The sequence below is a fragment of the Gymnoscopelus braueri genome (genome assembly GCF_963280865.1).
Source record: "Gymnoscopelus braueri genome assembly, chromosome: 12".
Classification (NCBI taxonomy): Eukaryota; Metazoa; Chordata; class Actinopteri; order Myctophiformes; family Myctophidae; genus Gymnoscopelus; species Gymnoscopelus braueri.
In genome coordinates, this window is record NC_137614.1 from 8217442 (window position 1) to 8244009 (window position 26568).

At 45.7% G+C, this 26568-nt stretch overlaps 1 protein-coding gene across 1 annotated transcript in view; it reads right to left on the reverse strand.

Annotated features, from left to right (window-relative positions):
• The window catches only part of LOC308097456 (butyrophilin subfamily 3 member A2-like), a gene marked incomplete at its 3' end in the record, with an annotated part of 39060 nt that extends 13250 nt beyond the window's left edge, over window positions 1–25810 (reverse strand). Inside the window, exon 1 of the mRNA XM_080445215.1 lies at window positions 25681–25810. Within this exon, the coding sequence (XP_080301341.1) occupies window positions 25681–25747 (67 nt within the window). The 5' untranslated portion in view covers window positions 25748–25810. The remainder of the gene's footprint in view (window positions 1–25680) is intronic.
• Between the last annotated feature and the right edge of the window lie 758 nt (window positions 25811–26568).

The following is a 26568-nucleotide window of genomic DNA, read 5'->3' on the forward strand; positions in this document are numbered from 1 at the left end:
CAATCTCAGCGAGTGCATCCTATGCCAGAAGAAGAAAACATCCGGGTACCTCTGTAGTGGTGAAATTGGCAGACATGTTATACTTTCACTTGCTAAAACAAGCAGAGTGTGAAGACTCTCGAGCTGCTAGGGTTCTTCAACTCACAGAGCAAGAGCAGAGTATCATGAAATACCACAGCTCATCTTGCTATAGAATATTTCAAAAGGATATGAAAAAGACTGACAGCATAACCAAACCATTAGAACAGGCAGAACCATCTCAGCAGCAGTTGCCTATTCATGCTACATCTGAGCGACGCAGCAAGAGGAAGAAGAAGTCCAGTGTAACTACAAATGTCTGTATCATTTGTGGTGCGGCTAAAACTACAGTTAAACAGAAGAAAATACACGTATTGTTCACAATAATGCAAAGAAACATATCAAGCGGGCATTTTACCAGCAACAGCTGTGGGTCCAAGCCCCATTTAGAGATGCCACCATTATTCTTAATGCAGAGTCTTACAGGTTTGTGAGAAGGGAGACCGTAATAGTCCCTGATATAGAAACCTCAAAACCCGAAGACCTGCCAGATCCCTGCACATGTGGCAAGTGTGCACGTAAGAATGGGTGTCCATGTCGGGTAGCTGGGATGCCTTGTAGTATGTACTGCAAATGCAAAGGAGGTGATTATTGTAAAAATCCTATAAATAAATAGATGTGACATAAACACTATTAATGTAGTCGTCATAGTTGTATTTTTGGCTGTTTATCTTCCATTTTGAAATAAATTATTTAAGCTGCTTAGATACTTATGCCAACTAAAGTAACAACTTTTGCTTTGTATTTTGCATTTCAAGTTAACAAACATTCAATTGATAATTGATAATGTATCTTAATCAAATTCTCACTTTCTTTAGAAACAAATCCAAATTGTCAGCTCATGTATACTACATGACATAAATGCCATATACATTTATTCTGTCTGTAAAGTTTAAGTTTATAAATACATGCTGTATAGACTTTTAAAGCAATTTTTGGCCGTTTTCTCATAAAAAAATCAAATTAGAAATGTTAAACATTTAAATATACCTCTAGACATGGGTTTTCTGAACATTTTGAGCACCTCAGGATATCTGTAGCACAAACGGTTTAGAAAATATAGCTATGTTGGAAGTAGCACACAGGATGTGGTCATTTTTAAAAGGCCGTGGTCATTTTCGGGTATTTCGCCCCGGATAGAGAATCAGTCACAGTTCCTAAGTTGTTCCTTGGGGTCATATTAGCCAAGAACAGTTGAGATATTCTCTCCTAAATGAAGTGCATACATATCTTAGCCAGGTCCCAGACTAGAGATAGTAATCTAGCTGGGGGCACGGTGGCGCCTGCAGTTACTTCTTTGTCTCTTCTGGGCGGCCAATCACGGTCATACTTTCAATGCTTGTGGTCCTTAATTCTCTGCTTGGGCGGCCAATCGCGGTCCTCCATTCACTGCTTGGGCGACCAATCACTGTCCTGCATTCACTGCTTGAGGAGCGGCCAATCGTGGTCCTGGATTTACTGTTTCACTGACCAGTTAAATCTTTCCCCCAACTCCCAGACCCAGCCCCCCTTCCTAGATGAGGAAGAAGGAGGAGCAGGAAACAGCAAGGATTACAGCAAGGATTAAATAAAAATAAAGATTGATTTGATATATTTTTACACTTTGTCAGATTGTTCTTTTGTCATTCTATGGCATGGCATGATCTAGTAATTGTATTAGTTTTTTTTACATGACCCGCAGTCCATTTGGAAATTAGTTGGCTGTTCATTGCAAGAGGAAATTACAATCTTTTTTAATTTGATTAGCTTACTGCCTTTTTCGTTTTCATTGTCCAGCTCCTGCACCAGATCTGCCAAAATACACATGGGCCTCCTTTCTTTAATATCCAATTTGATTGACTGATCTGATCATAATGCATAATGCAGCCAATACCTTTAATTATGTTGATGGACTGGCGTTATTATCTTAGTAGTTTGATTAAAACACTGGTTGAAACATCACCCACTATGGACGACTTACTGGCGCACGTTAAATACAACGCCGAGACGAGGAGCACGTCCATTGTTGTGCTAACAGAGACGTGGCTAACGGAGTTAGCATCTGATTCTTCCATCACTCCCCCTGGTTTCACCGTGTATAGGAAAGACAGAGACACTGTACTAAGCGGTAAGCAACGTGGGGGGGAGTTTGTGCCTTGATCAACAACAACTGGTGCAAAGATGTTAAAATCCTAGATAGTCACTGCTCACCAGACCTTGAACTTTTAATCATAGCCTGCCGTCCTTTCTACCTACCACGCGACTTCAGCATTGTGATTGTAGCCGTTGTTTACATTCATCCTGGAGCTAATAAGGACACAGCTATGAGGGAATTACACCAGGCGATCAGTGCACAAGAAAATCGCCACCCGGACTGCGCAGTCATCTGCCTAGGCGACTTCAACCGGACAGACTTAAAAAAGGTCTTTCCCAAATTCCACCAGCATGTCGCCTGCAGCACCCGTGGTGACAATATTTTTGACCACTGCTACACGTCCTTCAAGGATGGATACAAAGCTCTCCGCCGCCCACCGCTAGGAAGCTCTGACCACTACGCCATCCACTACGCCTACGAAGATGCAAGACAAACTCAGCAATGGCGACATCAGGAGCACATGGCAGGCGGTACACACCTTGACAGACTGCAAAACAAGAACCAGAAGCGAGGTGAACCCGCCTGCCTCCCTCCCCAACGAACTGAACACTTTCTACGGCCGGTTTGAGATCAGCCCCAACCGCGGCAGCCAAGCGGGGCCATCAGCAGCACCAGCAGAGGAGAACCCTCTAACCATCTCGGAGAGAGAAGTGCGTACAGCCTTCGCACGGGTCAACATCCACAAGGCAGCCGGACCTGATGGGATTCCAGGCCGGGTCCTTAAGGCATGTGCAGACCAGCTGGCGGGTGTCTTCGCTGACATCTTTAACCTCTCCCTCTCCCAGGCTGTGGTCCCTGCAGGGTTCAAAATGTCAACCATTGTGCCCATTCCCAAAAAGGCCAAAGTGACATGCCTGAACGACTGGAGACCTGTCGCTCTCACCCCGATCGTCAGCAAGTGCTTCGAGAAACTGGTGAGGGAATACATCAGCTCCACGCTACCTGCCTCGCTGGATCCGTGGCAGTATGCATACCGCAAAAACAGATCCACCGACGACGCTATTGCCATGGCTCTCCACACCGTCCTCTCGCACATGGACAACAAGCTGCTGAAGGACAAATATGTACGTATGCTGTTCGTGGACTACAGCTCAGCATTCAACACCATTGTCCCAGCAATACTTGACAAAAAGCTCAGAGACCTAGGGCTACACCCAAGCATGTGCGACTGGATACAGGACTTCTTGTCCAACCGACATCAGGTGGTGAGAATGGGCAGCATCACATCCGACCCCCTGACCCTCAACACCGGAGCACCCCAGGGATGCGTGCTGAGCCCTCTCCTCTACTCCCTGTACATGTATGACTGCATAGCCACACATGTCTCCAACACCATCATAAAGTACGCGGACGACACGACAGTGATAGGCCGAATCGTCAACAACGACGAGTCTGACTATAGAGAGGAGATCAACTCACTGGCGCGCTGGTGCCGGGAGAACAACCTCTCTCTTAACGTCGACAAGACCAAAGAACTGATCGTGGACTTCAGGAGGCCGCGGAGAGACCATGCGCACATCTAAGTAGTACATCTACTGCGCCCAGTAGATGTACAACCCTGTACATCTACATAAACGTTCAGATTTCAAATATAAAGTGCTTATCTCATGGCCACAGGTGTTATAATTATGTACGGGCCCTCATAAGTACCCGTATCTTCCGTATTGTTCAATAAAAAGCATTTTAATCGGTGGCCATTGTCGTTTTTTTTCAACGTATCGGTTTGGGCGTGTATTGCACTCTGATACATTATAACTCTATGAGAAAATGGCCGCCGATCGGATTAAAATGCTTTGAATTGAACAAAACGGAATATACGGGTACTTAGACCCACCCGAAGTGAATTGTAACATCCGTGGCCATGAGGTAAGCACTTTATATTTGAAATCTGAACATTTATGTAGATGCACGGGGTTGTAAATGGAGATTACAAACACCAGGTTGGAGTTAAACCAGGACGCCCGTGACGACAAGCTAACAATGCTAAGCTAGCCTCGCTACTTTTGTGCATATCCGTTGTCACGGCAACCTAGCTGGTGCGTGTCTTTATCATTAGTAGGTAAACCTCGACTATAGTCGACTACCAGTGGGTCAAATTTAGTGGTGGAAGAAGCACTCGGTGGTAGCAATAGTACCACAATATAAAAATACTCTGTTACAAGTAAAAGGCCTGTGCTCAAAATGTTACTTGAGTTCAATCAAAGTAAAAGTACTAAAGTATTGGCATCAAAATATACTTAAAGTACCTAAAGTAAAAGTACTAAAATGTTTGAAAATAGCTGATCGACAAGCTCACAACGCATCGCAATGCGCATTGTGAGCTTGTAGATCGGCTATTTTCAAATAGCCTATGTATAGGGCTAAAGTGGTTAATGTATTGTAGCGGCCAGCTGCGGACTCTGTGTGTGTGTATGGCACTTTAAGGGTTGTACAGGAACTAGTACAGGAAGTGACATGACCTTGTTGTGTGTGTCTCTCTGCCTCTTGAGATTAACGTGTGTGGCTACGTTGAGCCTGGTTGTACTCTATGAGAGATATAATAAAGAAGGAACCTAAACGGTGGATTACGTCTCAGCCTCCACTTCCTGGGATCGTTACACTGGTGTCTGAAGTAAAACTACAAAATAAAAAGAGACTTTGTCGGTAAGGAGACGCTGTTTTGTCGGGCGCTAGCTAGTTAGCTTCAGTCAGTGAGTTAGCTAGGCGAGCCGGTTAGCATGGATAGCTCCGTTGGGGTGAAGATAAAAGTGGAGCCACGGGACGAGGCTGCGTACGGGATACCGGGAGGAATGGACATGCCGCGGCTAGAGGAAGCCCCCCCAGCGTGGATGATTAACCATAACCACCGGGGAGGACACGCTGCGGGGGGCGGCAGGGGAGACGTGTCTCCCGCCAATTTTACCGCGTCCAGCGGTTACCATGGCAACGGAGACGCGCCACTGTCTGCTGGCTCGGTGAAGACGCCCAAATACACTGGGAGCTCAGATTGGGAAGCATTCCATGCCCAATTCGAACTGTTAGCAGATGCTAGAAGGTGGACAGTGAGGGACAAAGCACTGCAGTTGGCTTTGTGTCTGGAGGGAGATGCTCTTTCATGCCTCCTGTTGCTGGACCCTGAGCAGCGACGATGCTACGACGCCCTGGTGGGGGCGCTTAAGAGGAGGTTTGGAACGTGGTCTCAGCCAGCGCTCCTGAAAAATGAGCTGAGAGGGAAGTGCAGGAAGCCTGGTGAGTCGCTCCGAGGGCTTGCTAATGACATTGAGAGCCAGGTGCGGCGGGCATACGGTCACATGCCTGCCGAGGCACGGAATGAGCTGGCTACTGACCTGTTTGTCGGGGCCATCTCTCCCCCTGACCTGCGCATGCAGGTGCAGCTTCAGCACCCGAAGTCACTGCTCGAGGCGTTGGAGGCAGCTACAGAGAGGGAGAGCCTGCGGAGCGCTGCTGCCAGTGGTGGACACGAGGTGAGCCCCCATGCGGTGAGGTCGGCGTCGGGATGCCCCGCCAGGGAGGAGGCGCCAGCGTGGGCGACAGAGATGACCGAGCTACTGAGGGCGGTGACTCTGCAGGGACCACGCGGACAGCCATACGGGCCGCAGGTCTGCTGGGGGTGCGGCCAGCCCGGGCACATACGCAGGAACTGCCCTGCTGCTCGCCAGGTTCAGGGAAACCCCTCGGGGTCCGCATAAACGGGGATATGCGGACCCCTCTTCTCACCGCCGCCCCAACGTCGCCAGTCCAGGCCCGTCATCCAGCGGGGGGAGCCCGACAGCACAGCCGGGAGGGGGAGACTCCATTCCCCCCTGAAGTAGATGACAGCATCATGCCTTCTTCTCATCCTCATCAGCCAGAAGTAGATGACAGCATCATGCCGCCTTCTCATCTTCATCAGCCAGAAGTATATGACAGCACCATGCCGCCTTCTCATCTTCATCAGCCAGAAGTAGATGACAGCACCATGCCGCATTCTCATCCTCATCAGCCTGAAGCAGATGACAGCGCTACTCCACCTGTCGTGGTGGGGTGGGTCCGTGGGAGCTCCGGTGGTGGGGGCTCCTGCCACGTCGCTGTCTCCGTCCAGGGGGTGCCTACTGTGGGCCTGGTAGACACCGGGTCATCGGTGACGCTGGTGAGACCGGACGTTCTGCCCAGCGGCACACCACTGCAGCCTACAGCGGTGCAGCTCCGCACGGTCACGGGCCAGCTGGCTCCCATGGTGGGGAAGGGGCTGCTGTGGTTATGTGTGGGGGGCAAACGCTTTCGCCATCTGGTGTGGGTGGCGGACTTGCAGGACTGCTGCATCCTGGGGCTGGACTTCCTCCAGGACACGGGGTGCCTGTTGGACATGGGGAGGGGTACACTTAACTTTCCGGGGGGTCCTACAGTTGCCATGGGCCCTCTAGCTACCGGCCCTCTGCCCCCTGCCCGGTCTGTCCAGACACTGAAGCTGCCCCTCGCCGCCCCCGCCCTCCCCGGCTCCTTCCCCTACCCCGACCCCCGTGCTTTTGCTCATATCCCACGGTTCGCTGCCCCGGTGAACCTTCCCCTTGCCTTCCCCGTCCCTACACCCCCGTTCATGTGGCCAGGTTACCCCCCCTCCCACCCTGCCCCCCCTCCCCCAGCAAGGGGGGAGAGTGTGATGTTTGCTGCTGGGGTGGGTCAGCCCCCGGCAGCACCCGTGGCCCCGCCCAACGCCCCCCGCCTACAGCTGTCCCCCCTGGCCCCTGTGTTTGCCCCTACACCCGCCCCCATGCCCCCCAGCTCCCCCCCTTGCCCGGTGTGGTCTCCCCAGGTAGGGGAGGAGACGCCGATGGCCACCGGGGACCCCCGGTGCCAGTTAGCAGCTATAGCCCTGCCCGATAGCCCAACGCTCCTGTCCCCTCACCTGTCCCCTGTCACTCCTGCCCCCCCCACCGGTCTAGACAGCATACAAGTTCCAGCCCCTTCCCTGCGGTTACGGGGGGGGGGCGGTGGAGGAGAGCTGCCCCGGGGGGGAGGGTTATGGAGAGAGGAGTACGGGGACCTGGAGAAGCAACAGCAAGAACAGCTCAGACAGCTGCTGGTGGAGTTCCAGGACAGTTTTGCAATGAGCGAGAGTGAGGTGGGGAGGACTCACATGGCAGAGCATGTGATAGACACTGGAAATGAGCGCCCCATCAAGGGCCACCCACGCCGCGTCCCTCTCGCTCGTCAGCAGGCTTGTGACAAGGCCTTAGATGACCTGCTGCAGGCAGACTTCATTGAGCCGTCCGACAGCCCCTGGGCGTCGCCTGTGGTCATGGTGGCAAAGAAGAATGGAGACTGGCGATTCTGTGTGGACTACAGACGGCTGAACGACGTGACCACGAAAGACTCGTACCCCCTCCCTCGCATCGACGAATCCTTGGACTTGGTCACGGGGTCCTCGTGGTTCACCACATTGGATCTTAAAAGCGGCTACTACCAGGTGGCCATCTCTCCTGAATCCCGGCTTTCTGCACTGGCCGGGGTCTGTGGCAGTTCAAGGTCCTCAGCTTCGGGCTTTGTAACGCCCCCGCTACTTTCGCCCGGCTAATGGACAAAGTGCTGGCTGGTATCCCTCGCCAGGAGTGCCTGGTATACCTGGACGACATCCTGGTGCATGGCCGCTCCTTCGAGGCAGCCCTGAGGTCCCTGAGGCGAGTTCTGGAGAGAGTGAGGGAGGCAGGTCTGACATTGCACCCGGAGAAGTGTCATTTCATGAGGAAGAAGGTGACTTTCTTGGGGCACGAGTTGGGCGCGGAGGGTATCGGCCCCATGGACGAGAAGGTGCGGGCTGTGGAGGAGTGGCCCACCCCCCGTGATCAGGGTCAGTTGAAGAGTTTCATCGGCCTGGCCTCGTACTACAGGAGACATGTGCGAGGTTTTGCCACCATAGCGTCGCCTCTATACCGGCTGTTAGAGAAAGACAGAGACTATGTGTGGTCCGAGGCGTGCCAGGAGGCATTTCTCGGACTGAAGCAAGCCTTGTGCAAGGCTCCGGTCCTCGCCCCGCCCGACCCCGCACTGCCCTTCATACTGGACACTGACGCTAGTGGTGTGGGGGTGGGGGGTGTTCTCTCACAGCCGTGGCCGGAGGGAGAGAGAGTGGTGGCATACTTCAGCCAGAAGCTTAATAAAGCTGAACGGAACTACTGTGTCACCCGCCGGGAGCTCCTGGCAGTAGTACTTTCTATCAGACACTTCAGGCCTCCCCTTCGTTACAAGGACTGACCACTCAGCCCTCCAGTGGTTAATGACTTTCCGGGAGCCAGAGGGGCAGGTCGCCAGGTGGCTGGAGGAGCTACAGGAGTACGAGTTCAAGATTGAGCACCGGCCCGGGGCTCGCCACTCCAACGCAGACGCCCTCTCGCGTCGGCCGTGTGCGGCGAAGGGATGCCGCTACTGCGAGCGGAGAGAGGCGCGGGAGCTGGAACGGCGTGCGGAGGGGGAGGAGTGCGCGGCCGTCAGACGGGTCGAAGAGGTCGTCTGCAGGGAATTGCAGACAGTGACAAATGCTGAATGGCGACACGAGCAAGAGAGCGATCCAGATCTACAGCCTGTCTTGCAGTGGGTGGAGGCCCAGCAGCGTCCACCATGGGAGGTGGTGGCGCCCTTCTCCAAGGCGACAAAGGGTCTGTGGACCATGTTTGATTCACTGTGGCTGTCCCGTGGGGTGCTGCAGCGGGCGTTCAAGACAGCAGCCACCGGGGAGGAGCAGTGGCAGGTGGTGGTCCCTAAGGGCCTGCAAGATGCAGTGCTGAAATCCATGCACGGGGCGGGCGGGTCTGGGCACTTTGGGGTCACCAAAACACTTCGTCGTCTGCGACAAAGCTTCTACTGGGGGCGGCAGAAGAGGGACGTTGCAGATTTCTGTCGCCGCTGTGACCTCTGTGTTGCTCGCAAAGGCCCCACTGGACGCTTGCAAGCACCACTCCAACAGTTCCCTGTGGGGTGCCCCATGGAGAGGGTGGGGATTGACATTACGGGGCCGTACCCACGCTCTGACGGGGGCAACTGCTACGTCCTCTCCGCTATTGACTATTTCACTAAGTGGCCCGAGGCATATGCCATCCCAAACCAAGAAGCGGAGACGATCGCTGATGCCCTGGTGGGGGGAATGATAAGTCGGTTTGGAGTAATGGAATCCGTCCACAGCGACAGGGGGACAAATTTTGAATCCCGGTTGTTCGCTGCCGTGTGCGAACGCCTGGGCATACACAAGACCCGCACTACCCCGTTGCACCCTCAAAGTGACGGGTTAGTGGAGATGTTCCACCGGAACATGGGAGATCAGCTGGCCTTTGTCACCTCCCGGCACCAGCGAGACTGGGACAAACACCTGCCCCTGGTGCTCATGGCGTGTCGTTCTGCGGTGCAGGAATCCACAGAGTGCACACCAGCCCTCCTCATGCTGGGAAGAGAGCTGCGCACCCCGGCCGAGCTGATCTTCGGTCGCCCACCTGATGCCCCGGCGGTCCCTGCAGGGCCGGAGTATGCCAGGAAGCTGCAAGACCGCCTGGATTCAGCCCATCGCTTCGCCCGGGAACAGCTGCAGGAGGCCGCCGTGAAGCAGAAGCGCAACTACGACGTGAAGTCTCGGGGACGGGACTTCACACCAGGCGAGTTGGTCTGGGTCTACAACCCGATCAGGAAGAAGGGCCGTAGCCCCAAGCTTGACAGCAAATGGACGGGGCCCTGCAAGGTGCTGGAGAGGATGGGAGAGGTAGTGTACCGTGTGCAGATGCCCCCCCGGGGGAGGAAGGTGGCGCTCCACAGAGACAGACTGGCCCCCTACAGGGGAGGCCCTCCGGCCCCCGTCACAGATGCACAGGCAGCCTCTCCCCCTTCCCCGGCTGCCCAACCCCCCCCTGGTTCCCCGCCCGCACCACAGGGGGACCCCACGTCCGTGTCCCCCGGCCATTCACCGTTGCCCCATGTCCCCTCTGCCCCCTCCCCGGGTTCTGTCCCACCGACCGCCCCTGTTCCCCTGCCCCCGACCCCTACGGGGTCTCGGCCGAGGAGGCGGACAAGGCCTCCGAGGCACCTGAGAGACTATGTGGTGTCCTTTGGGGCACAGGACTGATATGGACAATGTAAACTGTGAGTAAAAAAAGGAAAAAAAAAAAAAAGAAGAAAAAAAAAAAAAAGAACAAACATGTACACTGTATTTGGGGTGGGGGATTGTGTTTTTGGGGTTCTTGTTGATTCACGCTACTATGCTACCTCAGGTTGTTGCTCTTGTTGCCTATGGGCTGTGTTTTATTTCCTTACGGGCCTGTCCTCGGGGACGAGGACTTTTGTAAGGGGGGGGTAGTGTAGCGGCCAGCTGCGGACTCTGTGTGTGTGTATGGCACTTTAAGGGTTGTACAGGAACTAGTACAGGAAGTGACGTGACCTTGTTGTGTGTGTGTCTGTCTGCCTCTTGAGATTAACGTGTGTGGCTACGTTGAGCCTGGTTGTACTCTATGAGAGATATAATAAAGAAGGAACCTAAACGGTGGATTACGTCTCAGCCTCCACTTCCTGGGATCGTTACAGTATGTTTTATAATGTAATAATTTATATCTGCAAACTTAAAGTAACTAGTAACTAAAGCTTTCAAATCATTGTAATGGAGTAAAAGTACAATATTTTCCTCTGAGATGTAGTGGAGTAGAAGTTAAAGTATTGAAAATAGGAAATACTCCAGTAAAGTAAAAAATACCTTAAACAAATGTACTTAAGTACAGTACTTGAATAAATGTACTTAGTTACTTTCCACCACTGGTCAAATGATCATCAAATCTGAAAATTATGTGTAGCAGTGGGCAATATTTTAATTGTGTTGCATCAAATTTCTATAGAGTGGACAGCTGACTGAATGGTGTCAATGGGGGAGTGATTAGAGGAGTGGCTAGGTTGAATAAATTACACATTGTTCACGCCCATTACCTGGAGCTGAGAGGTGCTAGAAGTGGAAATTCTTTAGAAGGGATTTTCTCCCATTATCTCCGTTTCAAATATTCTCCAATTTCAATGAATGACACTTAATTTGAAAGCTTATATTCTGTACTTTAATAATCTGAAAAATATAAAAAACTGAAAAATGACAAATGCATACTTGCGGCATATATCATTGTACTCAGTCACATTTAAAAATAGCAGATCTACAAGCTCACAATGAGCTTGTAGATCTGCTATTTTGAAAGGATTTGTTAACATTTGAAAACTTGAAATGGGACATTCTGCATAATGAGTGCTTTTACTTCTAGTACTTTAAGTACATTTTGATGCCGATACTTTTATACTTTTACACAAGTTTCCTGTTTGGCCTGGAACTACCGCGCTAATAACAAAAAGGAATCTCACGCTGTTTTTAAAGAGGTGGTGCCATGGTTTTGCACTTTTTCTGTTTTTCATGTGTCTATGAGGTTGATAGAACTTCCTTAAGCCTCCTGGTGGTGTTTTTATGTTGTTTTATGTCTTCTCTGACTATTTTGAGTTTCTACCTGGAGGCTGAAACCTTGAGGGTCAAACGTGCCAATAGAAAAACAGCGCTTTAGTGACATAGTAAAAACGTACCCTCCCCCTCATTATCATAACACAACAGGTGTGGACATGAGGAGGAGGAGGGACTAGGACAGGTGGGTGGTGCTTAGGTGGTGGAGGAGGTGCTAAGGTGAGAACCAGGTATACTTAATGAACTGGAGGCGTGTCCACATAAAAACATAATTTTACCAATTTTTAACTTTTTTGAAAAAAATCTTCCTCCTAGTATAACCATAATACCTGATGATTATGTTTTAGGGGGGGAAGAAATCACTGAAAATCACAGCACCCCGTCTTTAAGATATAGGATTTGAAGATGGAAAAGCAACAGCAAAAGAAAACACAGCTCACGGTAACTAATGCTCCACTGGCTAAGAGAAACGATCCGTAGATAGTATAAAACAATTAAAAGAACGCTTTTTGAAACTATTCCGTCTTCCGGTGAAAACAAATGGAATTCTGAGTAATGCAGGAATAAACGAAAGACCTGCAGTGACGGTAATGACCAGCAGAGGTTGCTAAAATCGTTATTTGTGGACCTGCCTTGTATTACTTTAAGAAGTTTGGTGGTGTATAGGGTAAAAAAAACAAGTACAGAGCCAAATGTCTAATTGATTGATTGAATATTTTATTAGGCAAAAAATGTAAAACAGCACAGTTACATTTAAAATACTTTGTCTAACAGGTCCGTTCATGAAAGTCCTTGCGGACTTTGTTTCCAATGAGGGCCTTGGTAATGATTAATGCTTTGATCTATGAGTTTTAGTATAACTGTGTCACTATGACCTTATATATTCCAAAAACTGTGTTTATCAGCATGAGATGAGATCATATCACTGTAGCGTAGCCTCTCAGGGCCTGGTACAGGCCCTCTCTTTCTCTCTCTCTCTCTCACTCCCTCGAAGGGAGTGATTCACTGACTGCAGGCATACTATGGCTTTAATGTTAATATAGTTCCTTAATGATTTCATAAAGTTAGTAATGTTTTTTGGTCTAAATGATCGTACGATCTTATTTTAATACTAACTGGTAATAGCTAAAGGCTTTAGTGGATATCAATTGCCATCAATGTCTGCTTGCACAGCAAAACTCAGTGTGCCATTTTCCCAGTAAACAGACACTCAACATAATATGTTGAGTACTCCCAGTGCCCGGCCAACGTATCTAGACAGTAGGTGCATAGAGAGTTATCTGCACCCCTAGTTAGGGAGGATGCATTCCACAGGTGCCCTGGATTCGATGCATGAAAGCCAAGGTCACCACAGCCCGTGAGACGGTCAGCAAGAGGGAGGGGGCCGTCAGCTCTTCCCCAACGATGGATCAATAGCGACTCCTTCTGATAACTTTTGATATTATGTGTAAAAAATATAAAATGCTTTGGAGGGACAGAGAACAGTGTGCAGACGTCTCGCCCTGCCACTGTTCATCACATGTGTCAGGAACAGATAACGCAACCAGAGCTCTGATGTACTGATGATTTGGTATTGTATCATTCTGCTTGTTTGATAATTCATTCTGATAAATATTGTAAACTTAGATTTAAGGATAATAAAATGATTAGATTCTGACTATTGTAAATCACCTGTGTAGCGAGTCTTATTCAAGGGTATTAACTCCTCATTTCAACAGAATCCTGAACTTGCACCTTGGTTATTTATGAGTTACTTAGACCTTATCTTTATGGTGTGAAGGTACAGCTGATTCCTAACACTCTCATGCATTGAAGGAGGCATGAGCTCGGCCCTGGCCTCCCTAGGTTGGCAGAGGGAAGGTAGTGCCCAGGATTATATAAAAAATCTATAATCTGTATACATTGAAACTACTAGAAGTTCGGCCCGCTGTGCACCTCTAGCGCCCGCGCCCACGTAGCGCCCACTTGGCAGCGCATATCAGTGGCGTAGCGTCATGAGGGCCAGTGGGGCCATGGTTCGGTCAGTAAAGACCCTCTAGCGTAGTGTTTCCCAACCTTTTTGGTGCCAAGGCACACCTGGCGTAGCCAAAAGATCCCAGGGCACACCTAAATATACGGTGTGCATAGTATATATATATATATATATATATATATATATATATATATATATATATATATATATATGTATATATATATGTGTGTGTGTGTGTCTGTGTGGCAGGCTATAATTCTATTGCTGCTACAAAATATTTACTCTCATGTACACAAGATGTAATAAAGAAACCTTGAACATTACAAAATGTCTTTGGCCTACAATAAACGTGGGTCAGCACTGACTGGAGGAGTCTGATTTCACCTTACCAGAGTAAAACTTCTTATACTCCCAATATACTTCTAAAAACACAACATTCAAACATTTATGACAGCACTCACTCTACAAATAACTTTGAAAAGACAAAAGGAAAGAGATGGTGTCTTTGTTTGAAACTTCAGTCCTTTTTTAGAAAAATACTTTAAAATGTAATTAAAATAACAAACTAGTAAAAGTGCTCCTCGGAGCACAAGTCTCCGCCAGGTCAGGTAGGTTATTATGGCCTCCTGGTGGCGCTATAATAGGCCAATGTGAAAAGGGTGCCATTTCTTCTTAGGCCTTTCACGGCAATCGGACACTGCATTCATGATTTGAGGCATTTTGTTCAAAAAATTTTGGTTTGCTAAATTAGACCTGCTGGTGGCGCTATAACAGGCCAATGTGAAAAGGGTGCCATTTCTTCCTCGGCCTAGTGGGAATGTGCGTGCAAAATTTCACGGAAATCGCACACTGCGTTCATGATTTGAGGATTATTGTTGAAATAGGACCTATCCTGCAAACTTTGGAAGCCAATGTTAGCCAAATAGGATGTAATAGTAAATATCGGACAGATCCAGCTTGATCACATGACTATGGAGATACTGTGGACCGATTTGTGTGATTTTTGGACAAAATCTGAAGGAGTAAGAGCAAAAAATGTGTTTTACAAAAGTCAGCCTCATGGTGGCGCTATGACAGGCTGATCTGAAAAATGTGGGGCAGAGGTTCTGCTGTGGCATCCAGGGAGTGTGTGTGCGCAGTTTCAGCTAATCTCCGCCACCTGGCCAACGGTGGCGGAGATTAGCTGCTCGCAGACAGAAGAACGGACGGACACGGAAGGACGGACGGACGGACAGGGGGCAAAACATACTCTCTCACGGCACCCCATCTTTAACATTCACCACACTAACGTTCATTGTTGACAAAGTGATTGCACAGCCGCTTCAGCCATGACAACCACGTTGCGTTAGCTACATGCTAACGGTGAAAGTGCGTTAGTGTTAGCCGCATGCTAACGGCTCATATTAAGCACCCCTGGGCACTAATCATTCAAATACAACGTACGCTATCACAGTAGTGGACTTAAACATTCATTACATTAGTAGCAGGCTGCAGTGACCTAAAAGTCTTGCCAATATGAATGACAGGGCGATTTATTACAGAAATGACGGTGATTGTGCTGTCCAGCTCAGCTCGCACAACTATCACGGAGCCCTGCCGTTGCTGCGTCTGACTGTGATGCCCCCGGCCCTCCAAGCGGTCCCGTGGACCCACTCTTAAGCACCCTTCCACGGGCATTAAGTTAAGAGACAGGGTGGCGGAGCTCCCGGCGGCGTGCACTGCGACGGTCACCACATCTTCCTTTGCCCTCTACCCAGGCCGACGGGATGTTAGGGGGATCGGCGCCCGTGGCCCGTTTCGCAGCTGTTTGGTCGGTCGCCGGAGTACGCGACACATGCAGGGTTTGAGAAATGAGTCTCCGGAGTGCGCCTTAGCGCCCCCGCGGCAAACAGATCTCCGGCCGACCGCAGGGGTCCTCGGGCGGTCCGTGGCAGGGCAACTAGGGCAGACGGGGCCTCTCCGCACATGGTCCCTCCGCGCCTGGTCGGGCCCGCAGGCTGCAAGCAGTGTCCACCGAGCACCAGAGGTTCCGGCGGGGCCCTTGCAAGAGGCGGACTACGATTGCAATTCGGTCAGAATAGGGGTTCCACGGCCTTCGGGCGGCCTGGTTCCCGGATCACAGTGCGCCGACGCCGACACAGTGTGCCGACGGCAGGCCCGCAACCGGGGCGGCCTGCCTGCGTCCGTCCCCAGTGCACGCTGGTCCTTACATCCGGGCTGGGAAAAGTTGGCGATTGGCTCGGGAGAGAATTTCAAAGAAGGGGGCCACGGCGGAGCCCAGATCCTCCTGGGCTCGCCGAGGACCTCCAGGGTGCCCGGCCGTGCCGGACCGGAGGCCACTCTCTTCCCATGAGCCCAATGGCCACCGTTGCCTCCGATTTCATGGTTCTCTCCCCCCTCACGGGGAGGTGGGAAACGGACCCCCGGCCACCGCCACCAGGTGCCCCGCTCGGCCCACCCGGGCCGCCCCGAGACGGCGCCTCGCGCTGGGCATCGCGACGGCCAAGCTGCATAGGTACGTTCTGGAGCGAGTCGGCATCTCCTCCGGGAGACTATTTCACAGGAGGGAGGCAGGGACGAGCCGGACACCTCCTGGGCTACGGGGGATCCATGAGAAGGGGGCCCGCGCCGCCACCCGAGACGGAGCCTCGCGCTGGGCATCGCGACAGCCAAGCTCCACACGTACGTTCTGGAGCAAGTGGGCGTCCTCTCTGGGAGACTATTTCACAGGAGGGAGGCAGGGACGCCTCTCTGGGAGACTATAGTCTCCAAATAGTCTCCTCTCTGGGAGACTATTTCACAGGAGGGAGGCAGGGACGCCTCCTGGGCTACGGGCAGGAGACCGGGAGGTACGACGCGGAGATCCAGGAGAAGGGGCCCCGTGCCGCCACGCCCCGCACGGTCCCTACACATCCACTGGCAACAGTCGGCCCTCCGGCCCTCCACCCCACGCTGCCTGGGCCCTCGGGACATAGTGGGATTTTCCAACTTTTTCCAAAGGGCTCCAGGATTGGGGCCTCGCGACGCCCCGACCCTGCCCCAGGAAGGTGCCTCGGTCCCGGGCATGGTCCCTAGCTATCCTATGGCACCAGTGGCCACCCGCCCCCCCACGCGAAATTTCAAGCAGGGGAGAGGCTGGGAGCCCTGGGCATCCTGGGGCCACCAAACATAGTGCGATTTTCACATTCTTTCTCAGTAAAAACGTACCTACATGTCTTGGACGCTTTTTTCTGTCAACACCAAATATGGATAATATTAATATTTTATATTGTACGTGCATAATGTTTTCATGTTGAGTATATTCCTCTGTCCTCACTTGTACAAATAGCACTAGTCAAAGAACTACACATCCCGAAAAACAGCACTTTGTTAACACTGCCCACAAGCTGCTCAAAGCCCTGGAAGATCTGCCGGAAATGGCCGGAAGTGCTGCAAGGGCTTGCGACCGGCTCGCTCAACTTGTCACGTGTGTGTGGATGCAGCCACTGTGGTAACTGGTTGTCAAGGTAACCATTTCCTGTGTGCAGGGGAAGTGCAACAACCATCTCTCTCTCTCTCTCTCTCTCTCTCTCTCTCTCTCTCTCAAACAACAGGGTCATGCCACCATCTTTGTTTCTATGTAACACAGTAGCCTCTAAAACATAATCCAGTGGTGTCCAGTGGTGGAAAAAGTACTCACATTTCTAAAATAAGTGGTAGCACTTTACAATAATGACCCGTTATAAAGCATTTATAAACGTTTATAAGCAGTTTGTAGACTATTAACAAATCATTAACAACCTGTTTGTTGACATTCGTAAATGATTACTAAAACCTTTATAACTACAGTTACAAATCATTTATAAGGTATTAGTAAGTAGTGAACTATTCATGAATAAGCCATTTATATACATCTGTAAATGATTATTAAATCATTTGTAACTGATGTTATAATATATACAAGCTATTTGTAGATACAAAACTAATCATAGACAAACTATTTATATACATTGGTTAATGATTATGAAATCATTTATAATAACATTGTAGAACATTTAAGAATCATTTAAACATTATTTAAAACACATTAAAACATTATTTTTATATTTTGCTCATCATTAAATAATGTAATTTAAATTGTAGGAAATCATTTGGAAATGATTCATATAGTGGTATAAATTGAGTTTTTTAGGGAGTTTTTTTTTCATGTTTAGCAAATGATGCGTAAGACATTCGTAAAGAGTATGTAAACCATTTGCAGACGTTATCATGGGCCTGAGCCTAGTTGCTTCTTTTGGGCTTGTTTTCATAGACCTGGCCGCTTGTTTCTTTTGCAAAATCTGGCAACACATTGATTACCTGCATTACACCTGCAGTAGCCTACTAGGGAGGAAGTGAACAGTGATGCAGTTGCAGACTAGACAGAAATATGTCTAATTCATGTTTTATGTGTTTTGACTGTCTTGTTGCAGGTGATCGAGGTAACATAAAATGGCTAATCTTACACACATGAAGTAGCATTATGACTAGGGGGTATTTTGATGGTGGCCGTTTGTATCCACAATGTTTGTTTTGATGTGTAGGCTAGTAATGTCCTCCATGCTTAGCAGTTTAGCTTAGCAGCTAAAGCTAACTTGCACTGGGAGGGGTGACTGCAGAGGCTCCAACCTGCTACTCTGTGATTCTGTTGTGATGAATTTCTTTGTTTAAATGTCAGTGTGTGTGCTGTGGCCAAGAGTTGCTACATTTTATATCTTAATAAATTGTTTTATACTTTTATACTCTATAACGTTACTTCTGCCACTTTTTGATCTCACATGTTTTACTAATCATTGTTAAACATGAAATAATAATGCATAGGCTTCACTTTACAACAAGGCCCATGATAACGTTTGCAAATGGTCTACATACTCTTTACGAGTGTCTTACGAATCATTTATTAAACATGAAAGATAATTCTAGTAATTGTTTGGTGTCTGCATTCATGAAAGCCAGGAAGTTTGCAACAGGTAAGGATAAAGTCACATTAATAGACAGTTGTAAATGATGAACTGTCTTCACTTTACTATAGGGCACATAATAACATGTACTAAGGATTTATAGATATTTTAGGAATGTTATACAAAGCATATGTTAAACACGAACAAACACATTAACAGGCAGTTGTAAATGATGAACTGTCTTCACTTTACTATAGGGCACATAATAACATGTACTAAGGATTTATAGATTTTTGTCTCCGCCAGGCCGAAGGCATGGCGAGAGAGTATGTTTTACCCCCTGTCTGTCCGTCCGTCCGTCCGTCCGTCCGTCCGTCCGTCCGTGTGTCCGTCCGTCCTTCTGTCTGTGACCAGCTAATCTCCACCACCGTTGGCCTGGTCGCTATGAAACTGTGCACACACACTCCCTGGATGCCACAGCAGAACCTCTGCCCCACATTTTTCAGATCAGCCTGTCATAGCGCCACCATGAGGCCGACTTTTGCAAAACACATTTTTGGATATTACTCCTACAGATTTTATCCAAAAAACACGCAAATCGGTACACAGTATCTCTATAGTAATGTGATCAACACGGATCTGTCCGATTTTCCAGATCCATCCTGATTGGCTAAGATTGGCTCCCAAAGTTTGCAGGATTGCTCCGTTTTGAACACAATGCCTCAAATCATGAACGCAGCTTGCAATTTCCGTGAATTTCACACGCACATTCCCACTAGGCAGAGGGAGAAATGCCACTTGAATCAGCCTCATGGTGGCGCTATAACAGGCGTTTTTAACTATAACTGCACCGATCTGCCAGAAACTTTGCACGCACACTCCCTAGAGGCCAAGGAAAAACATATGCCCTGCATTTTTCACATTTGCCTTTTATAGCGCCACCAGGGGGCTGACTTATGTAAAAAAATATATATATATTTTTGTTTCTTTCTGTGCAGCACTTTAGGCAATCTTTGGTTTTATGTAAATGTAATCTATACATAAAGTTTGATTTGATTTGAACTGCTTCCTCCTCTACACTCCTCTGTGGGCAGCACTCAGCTGGGTGAAGCGGAAAACAAGTTCCCCGGCGGGATGAAAAAGGTCACCAAAAAACAAACAAAAAAACATTGAAAACACTTGCTCTACGGCACTGTTTCTCAACCAGTGGGTCGGTACCCAAAAGCAGGCAAGGGACCGTAATATATTGGGCACAGACTTCTTGGTCAAAATGAAATACTCCAGTAAAGTAAAAATACCTGAAAAGTGTACTTAAGTACAGTACTTGAGTACTGTACTGTACAATTAGACCATTGTCTACCCAAAACTAGATATTCAACTTGATGTTCACAGATGGAACAAGATACAAAGAGAGAGAGGGGAAACCTTTGGAAAATGTATTTTGTTTCCTTGTCACGCAACCTCACACGCTTCACACTTGCAACATGGACATTCTGTACAGCATGATTTACACAGAGTTCTCTCTCTTGACAAACTGGCTATTTGACTTGAGTTCATTCAACCTCCACCATCAGTTTGATTCTCTTCCTCATAAGTTCACGATTTCTTCACCTCAAACTGTGATGTATTTATCAGTGCCTGTTTACTTCTCTTTTCCACCAGCTATTTAACACCAGTTTATTTTATTACATTTCATTTCATTTGATGGAGGTACAGGACAACAGTTGTAGAAAAACAGCATGTACAGTACTCGTTCATAAATAAATAAGTATAAATCTATACCATGTTCCCTGGTATTCTATATATATATATATATATATATATATATATATATATATATATATATATATATATATATATATATGTCACTGTATGCAACTATACAGTGACATATACCACAAGGGAGTTTGGACCATATTATTATTATTTTCTTTTGCTTTAAAATATGTTCTGCTTCAACTACTGTTTTATTCTTATTTTTGTCTTTATTCCATTTTTGCAGTGGTGGAAAAAGTATTTTGAAATGTATATAGAGCTGAAGTTGTTAATGTATGTTTTGTAATAATAATCAAAATCTAAGTAACAAGTAACTAAAGTTTTCAAATAATTGTAGTGGAGTAAAAGTACAATATTTGCCTCTGAGATGTAGTGGAGTAGAAGTAAAAGAACTGAACACTGGAAATACCTAAAAAGTGTACTTAAGTACAGTAGGCCTACTTAAGTAAATGTTCTTAGTCACTTTACACCACTGCATTTTTGTACTTCTATTGTTATTCAGTTATTTAGCTGTTCCTGTCGTGTTTTCCACACTTACTGCGGGCTGTGATGACACACAGGGATCAACAAAGAGTATCTATAATTTATGCACAATAAATGACAATGCGGAAATTTGAGGAAAGTATTGCAACAGCATGACTTTATCAACCTACAATGAGAGCATTATAGGTTGACTAGATACCTAAACTAGATATTAAACTTCATTTTCACAACAAGACGGAGGTGGGTTCCAATTTCCTTTAGGCAAAACGCCAACAGACTTATTTACTGTTGCCAGTTTCCTTCTCTTATCCACCTGTGTGTGTGTGTGTGTGTGTGTGTGTGTGTGTGTGTGTGTGTGTGTGTGTGTGTGTGTGTGTGTGTGTGTGTGTGTGTGTGTGTGTGTGTGTGTGTGTGTGTGTGTGTGTGTGTGTGTGTGTGTGTGTGTGTGTGTGTGTGTGTGTGTGTGTGTGTGTGAATCATTTGGCCTAGATTTTCCAGCAAGACACAATTTTGCAGCCTCACTCTTGTGTTTCGATAGCAGGTGAGTCTGTAGATTAGAGGTGTTGCCTCCAGATGCTTGCACCTTACCCAGACACAGTTTACAGATAACCTCATTGACATTCTCAGGTTCCCTATCAGCATTGGGTTTAAAACCAAAATATAAAAAGCATATGTTAAACATGAACAAACACATTTCCCAAATTACCGACAAGTAAAATTGATCATGTGGAAATAATGATCTGCAGATAATTTTTAAATGTTTAATTGGTACATTTAGAAAATATGTAATAATTGCTTAGAAATGGTTTGTTGTTCATGCCTTGGGCTAGAACAAAGATTTAACACATGATTTATGAAGTCTTAATACATGTTTAAAGAGATGTCCTATAACCACGAAAAAACTCAATTTATACCACTTTATAAATCATTTACAAATGATTTCCTACAATTTAAATGATATTATTTAATGATAAACAAACTCGAGTCTAAATAATGTTTTAATGTGTTTTAAATAATGATTAAATGATTCTTAAATATTCTACAATGTTATTATACATTGTTTAATAATCATTTACCAATGTATATGAATAGTTTGTCTATGGTTAGTTCTTTATCTACAAATAGCTTGTATATATTATATAACATCAGTTACAAATGATTTAATAATCATTTACAGATGTATTATACATGGCTTATTCATGAATAGTTTTACTACTTACTAATACCTTATAAATGATTTGTTACCGTAGTTATAAAGGTTTTAGTAATCATTTACGAAGGTCAACAAACAGGTTGTTAATTTTTTGTTAATAGTCTACAAACTGCTTATAAACGTTTATAAATGCTTTATAACGGGTCATTATTGTAAAGTGCTACCAGTATTTCTTATAACTATAATGTAGGACAGGATATTATAATCACCGCTATAAATTAATGCATTAAAGTTATTGATCATAAAGTATTATGAGTATTTATAAGTCCTTATAACTATAATTAGTTAAAAAGTACTCAAATAAAAGTACTCATTATGCACAATGTCCCATTTCACATCTTTCCAAATGTATAAAATATTTTGAAAATAACAGATCTACAAGCTCACAATGCATGGCATGGCGACCAGCTTGTAGATCTGCTATTTTCAAATGGCCGAAATGTACACACACACACACACACTGTTTCTCAACCAGTGGGTCGGTACCCAAAAGCAGGCAAGGGACCGTAATATATTGGGCACAGACTTCTTGGTCAAAATGAAATACTCCAGTAAAGTAAAAATACCTGAAAAGTGTACTTAAGTACAGTACTTGAGTACTGTACTGTACAATTAGACCATTGTCTACCCAAAACTAGATATTCAACTTGATGTTCACAGATGGAACAAGATACAAAGAGAGAGAGGGGAAACCTTTGGAAAATGTATTTTGTTTCCTTGTCACGCAACCTCACACGCTTCACACTTGCAACATGGACATTCTGTACAGCATGATTTACACAGAGTTCTCTCTCTTGACAAACTGGCTATTTGACTTGAGTTCATTCAACCTCCACCATCAGTTTGATTGTCTTCCTCATAAGTTCACGATTTCTTCACCTCAAACTGTGATGTATTTATCAGTGCCTGTTTACTTCTCTTTTCCACCAGCTATTTAACACCAGTTTATTTTATTACATTTCATTTCATTTGATGGAGGTACAGGACAACAGTTGTAGAAAAACAGCATGTACAGTACTCGTTCATAAATAAATAAGTATAAATCTATACCATGTTCCCTGGTATTCTATATATATATATATATATATATATATATATATATATATATATATATATATATATATATATATATATATGTCACTGTATGCAACTATACAGTGACATATACCACAAGGGAGTTTGGACCATATTATTATTATTTTCTTTTGCTTTAAAATATGTTCTGCTTCAACTACTGTTTTATTCTTATTTTTGTCTTTATTCCATTTTTGCAGTGGTGGAAAAAGTATTTTGAAATGTATATAGAGCTGAAGTTGTTAATGTATGTTTTGTAATAATAATCAAAATCTAAGTAACAAGTAACTAAAGTTTTCAAATAATTGTAGTGGAGTAAAAGTACAATATTTGCCTCCGAGATGTAGTGGAGTAGAAGTAAAAGAACTGAACACTGGAAATACCTAAAAAGTGTACTTAAGTACAGTAGGCCTACTTAAGTAAATGTTCTTAGTCACTTTACACCACTGCATTTTTGTACTTCTATTGTTATTCAGTTATTTAGCTGTTCCTGTCGTGTTTTCCACACGGGCTGTGATGACACACAGGGATCAACAAAGAGTATCTATAATTTATGCACAATAAATGACAATGCGGAAATTTGAGGAAAGTATTGCAACAGCATGACTTTATCAACCTACAATGAGAGCATTATAGGTTGACTAGATACCTAAACTAGATATTAAACTTCATTTTCACAACAAGACGGAGGTGGGTTCCAATTTCCTTTAGGCAAAACGCCAACAGACTTATTTACTGTTGCCAGTTTCCTTCTCTTATCCACCTGTGTGTGTGTGTGTGTGTGTGTGTGTGTGTGTGTGTGTGTGTGTGTGTGTGTGTGTGTGTGTGTGTGTGTGTGTGTGTGTGTGTGTGTGTGTGAACAAACACATTTCCCAAATTACCGACAAGTAAAATTGATCATGTGGAAATAATGATCTGCAGATAATTTTTAAATGTTTAATTGGTACATTTAGAAAATATGTAATAATTGCTTAGAAATGGTTTGTTGTTCATGCCTTGGGCTAGAACAAAGATTTAACACATGATTTATGAAGTCTTAATACATGTTTAAAGAGATGTCCTATAACCACGAAAAAACTCAATTTATACCACTTTATAAATCATTTACAAATGATTTCCTACAATTTAAATGATATTATTTAATGATAAACAAACTCGAGTCTAAATAATGTTTTAATGTGTTTTAAATAATGATTAAATGATTCTTAAATATTCTACAATGTTATTATACATTGTTTAATAATCATTTACCAATGTATATGAATAGTTTGTCTATGGTTAGTTCTTTATCTACAAATAGCTTGTATATATTATATAACATCAGTTACAAATGATTTAATAATCATTTACAGATGTATTATACATGGCTTATTCATGAATAGTTTTACTACTTACTAATACCTTATAAATGATTTGTTACCGTAGTTATAAAGGTTTTAGTAATCATTTACGAAGGTCAACAAACAGGTTGTTAATTTTTTGTTAATAGTCTACAAACTGCTTATAAACGTTTATAAATGCTTTATAACGGGTCATTATTGTAAAGTGCTACCAAATAAGTTTATAAATAATTGTAGTGGAGTGAAAGTATAATATTTGCCTCTGAGATGTAGTGGAGTAGAAGTAAAAGTATTGGAAATTGGAAATACTTAAGTAAAGTACACAGCACAAATACCTCAACATTTGACTTAAGTACAGTACTTTTACAGTGTTACTTTACACCACTTAGTACATGTACTTAGTTACTTTACACCACTGAGTCTGAGTCTGAGACTGAGTCAGGTCTCCCCATACAAATGACTCCATGGACCACTGAGCCTGTTCTCAGGTCTCCCCATACAATGTGTGTGTGTGTGTGTGTGTGTGTGTGTGTGTGTGTGTGTGTGTGTGTGTGTGTGTGTGTGTGTGTGTGTGTGTGTGTGTGTGTGTGTGTGTGTGTGTGTGTGTGTGTGTGTGTGTGTGTGTGCGTGCGCGTGTGCATGCGTGCGTGCGTGCGTGTGCATAAAAATATATATTCAAAATCCGTAACATACAGTCAGCCTGGACCAAGAAATATGTAAATAAATAGCAATAAATATCTAAATTATGTCCTTTTCCCTTTGACATTCATGTATTCATTCATTTATGACAGATATTATTTATGTATTTAACCACTTAAACCCTGACCAGTGGTCTACAATAGGCCACCTCATTTTTTTTTCATTCTACACAACATATCGAGATCTAGCAGATCTCACAATGCTGCATGTTGCTGCTATTTTCACTGCTATTTTCACCCAATGTTCACCCTCAGAACAGAGACATGAGGGTTCAAAAACATTTATCCACAGTAATACATTTATTACACATTTATTAAATACTTCAACCCCGGCATCCATATTACGAGGTGAACATTGCCCAAAATATAGCCGATCTACAAGCTCACAACATGTCGCACTGTGACGCTCTGTGGGCTTGTAGATCGGCTATTTTTGGCGACGAAATTGGCCGTGATAAAAACTCAAGTTTGTTTGACTAAGCTTAGAGGCTTAATCAGACATTTAATGACTTTAATACATTTATTGCACATTATTAATGTTGTTTTTCACCTACCAGGTGTCAAGCTGAGTCCAGCCACTGCCAACAGCCAGATGAACAGTGGAGCCATGAGGCCCTTCATGTTGATAACAATGTTCCTAATGATGATAAAACAACAACAATCTGCAGCATAAAACTCAATGTGTAGTTTATTTGACTGACTAGACGTCTTACTAGAGGTTTATCTGAATAACTAGAGGTTAATCTGTCTTACTAGACGTTTATCTGTCTTACTAGAGGTGTATCTGACTAACTAGTCGTCTCTTCTCTTCCTGATTGAAACCCAGGCAGGAGGAGGTTGAAACTATATGACACATTTCACATGTAACTCCTCCCATACACCATGTAGATTCATTTAAAGCTGTATTATGTAAATTATTTGTGTGAATACGATTTAGATTTAGTCCGGGAGTCATGGGGCTTAACGTGGTTTCGTCGGTTAAAGTTTTTTTCTCAACTGATTCTTGCTGCTGGGGGTCCCCTCTTAAGGATTCAAGAGGGTGCCCGGTGAAATCCCTTGAGCATTTTTTATTATTAACCCCTTAATGCCCAAAACACTAAAAATTCACCCAAAATTGGGCGGCGGAGACCCCCTAAAATCATGGTTCTCAAAAAAAAATCAAAAATCGTGCTGAGTGTTTGTATGGCCTACAGAGGTTCGCGGGGACCCCCTGGCGGACCCCCTGGCGGACCCCCAGCCGAAAATCTCAACTTTTTTCGGCTTGTCGATCTGCTCTTTTTCGGCGGTACCTCTCAGACCCTGGGTCGCCCCGTGCCGGTGGAGGGCTCGTTGGATCCGGGCCGGGGGTGCGCACGCGTCGGTGCCCCCCCCCCGGTCCCTGGGTGGCAGCCCGGGCAAAACTGCGGCCGAAAAACCCGGGAAAATAAGTGAAAATCGCACTG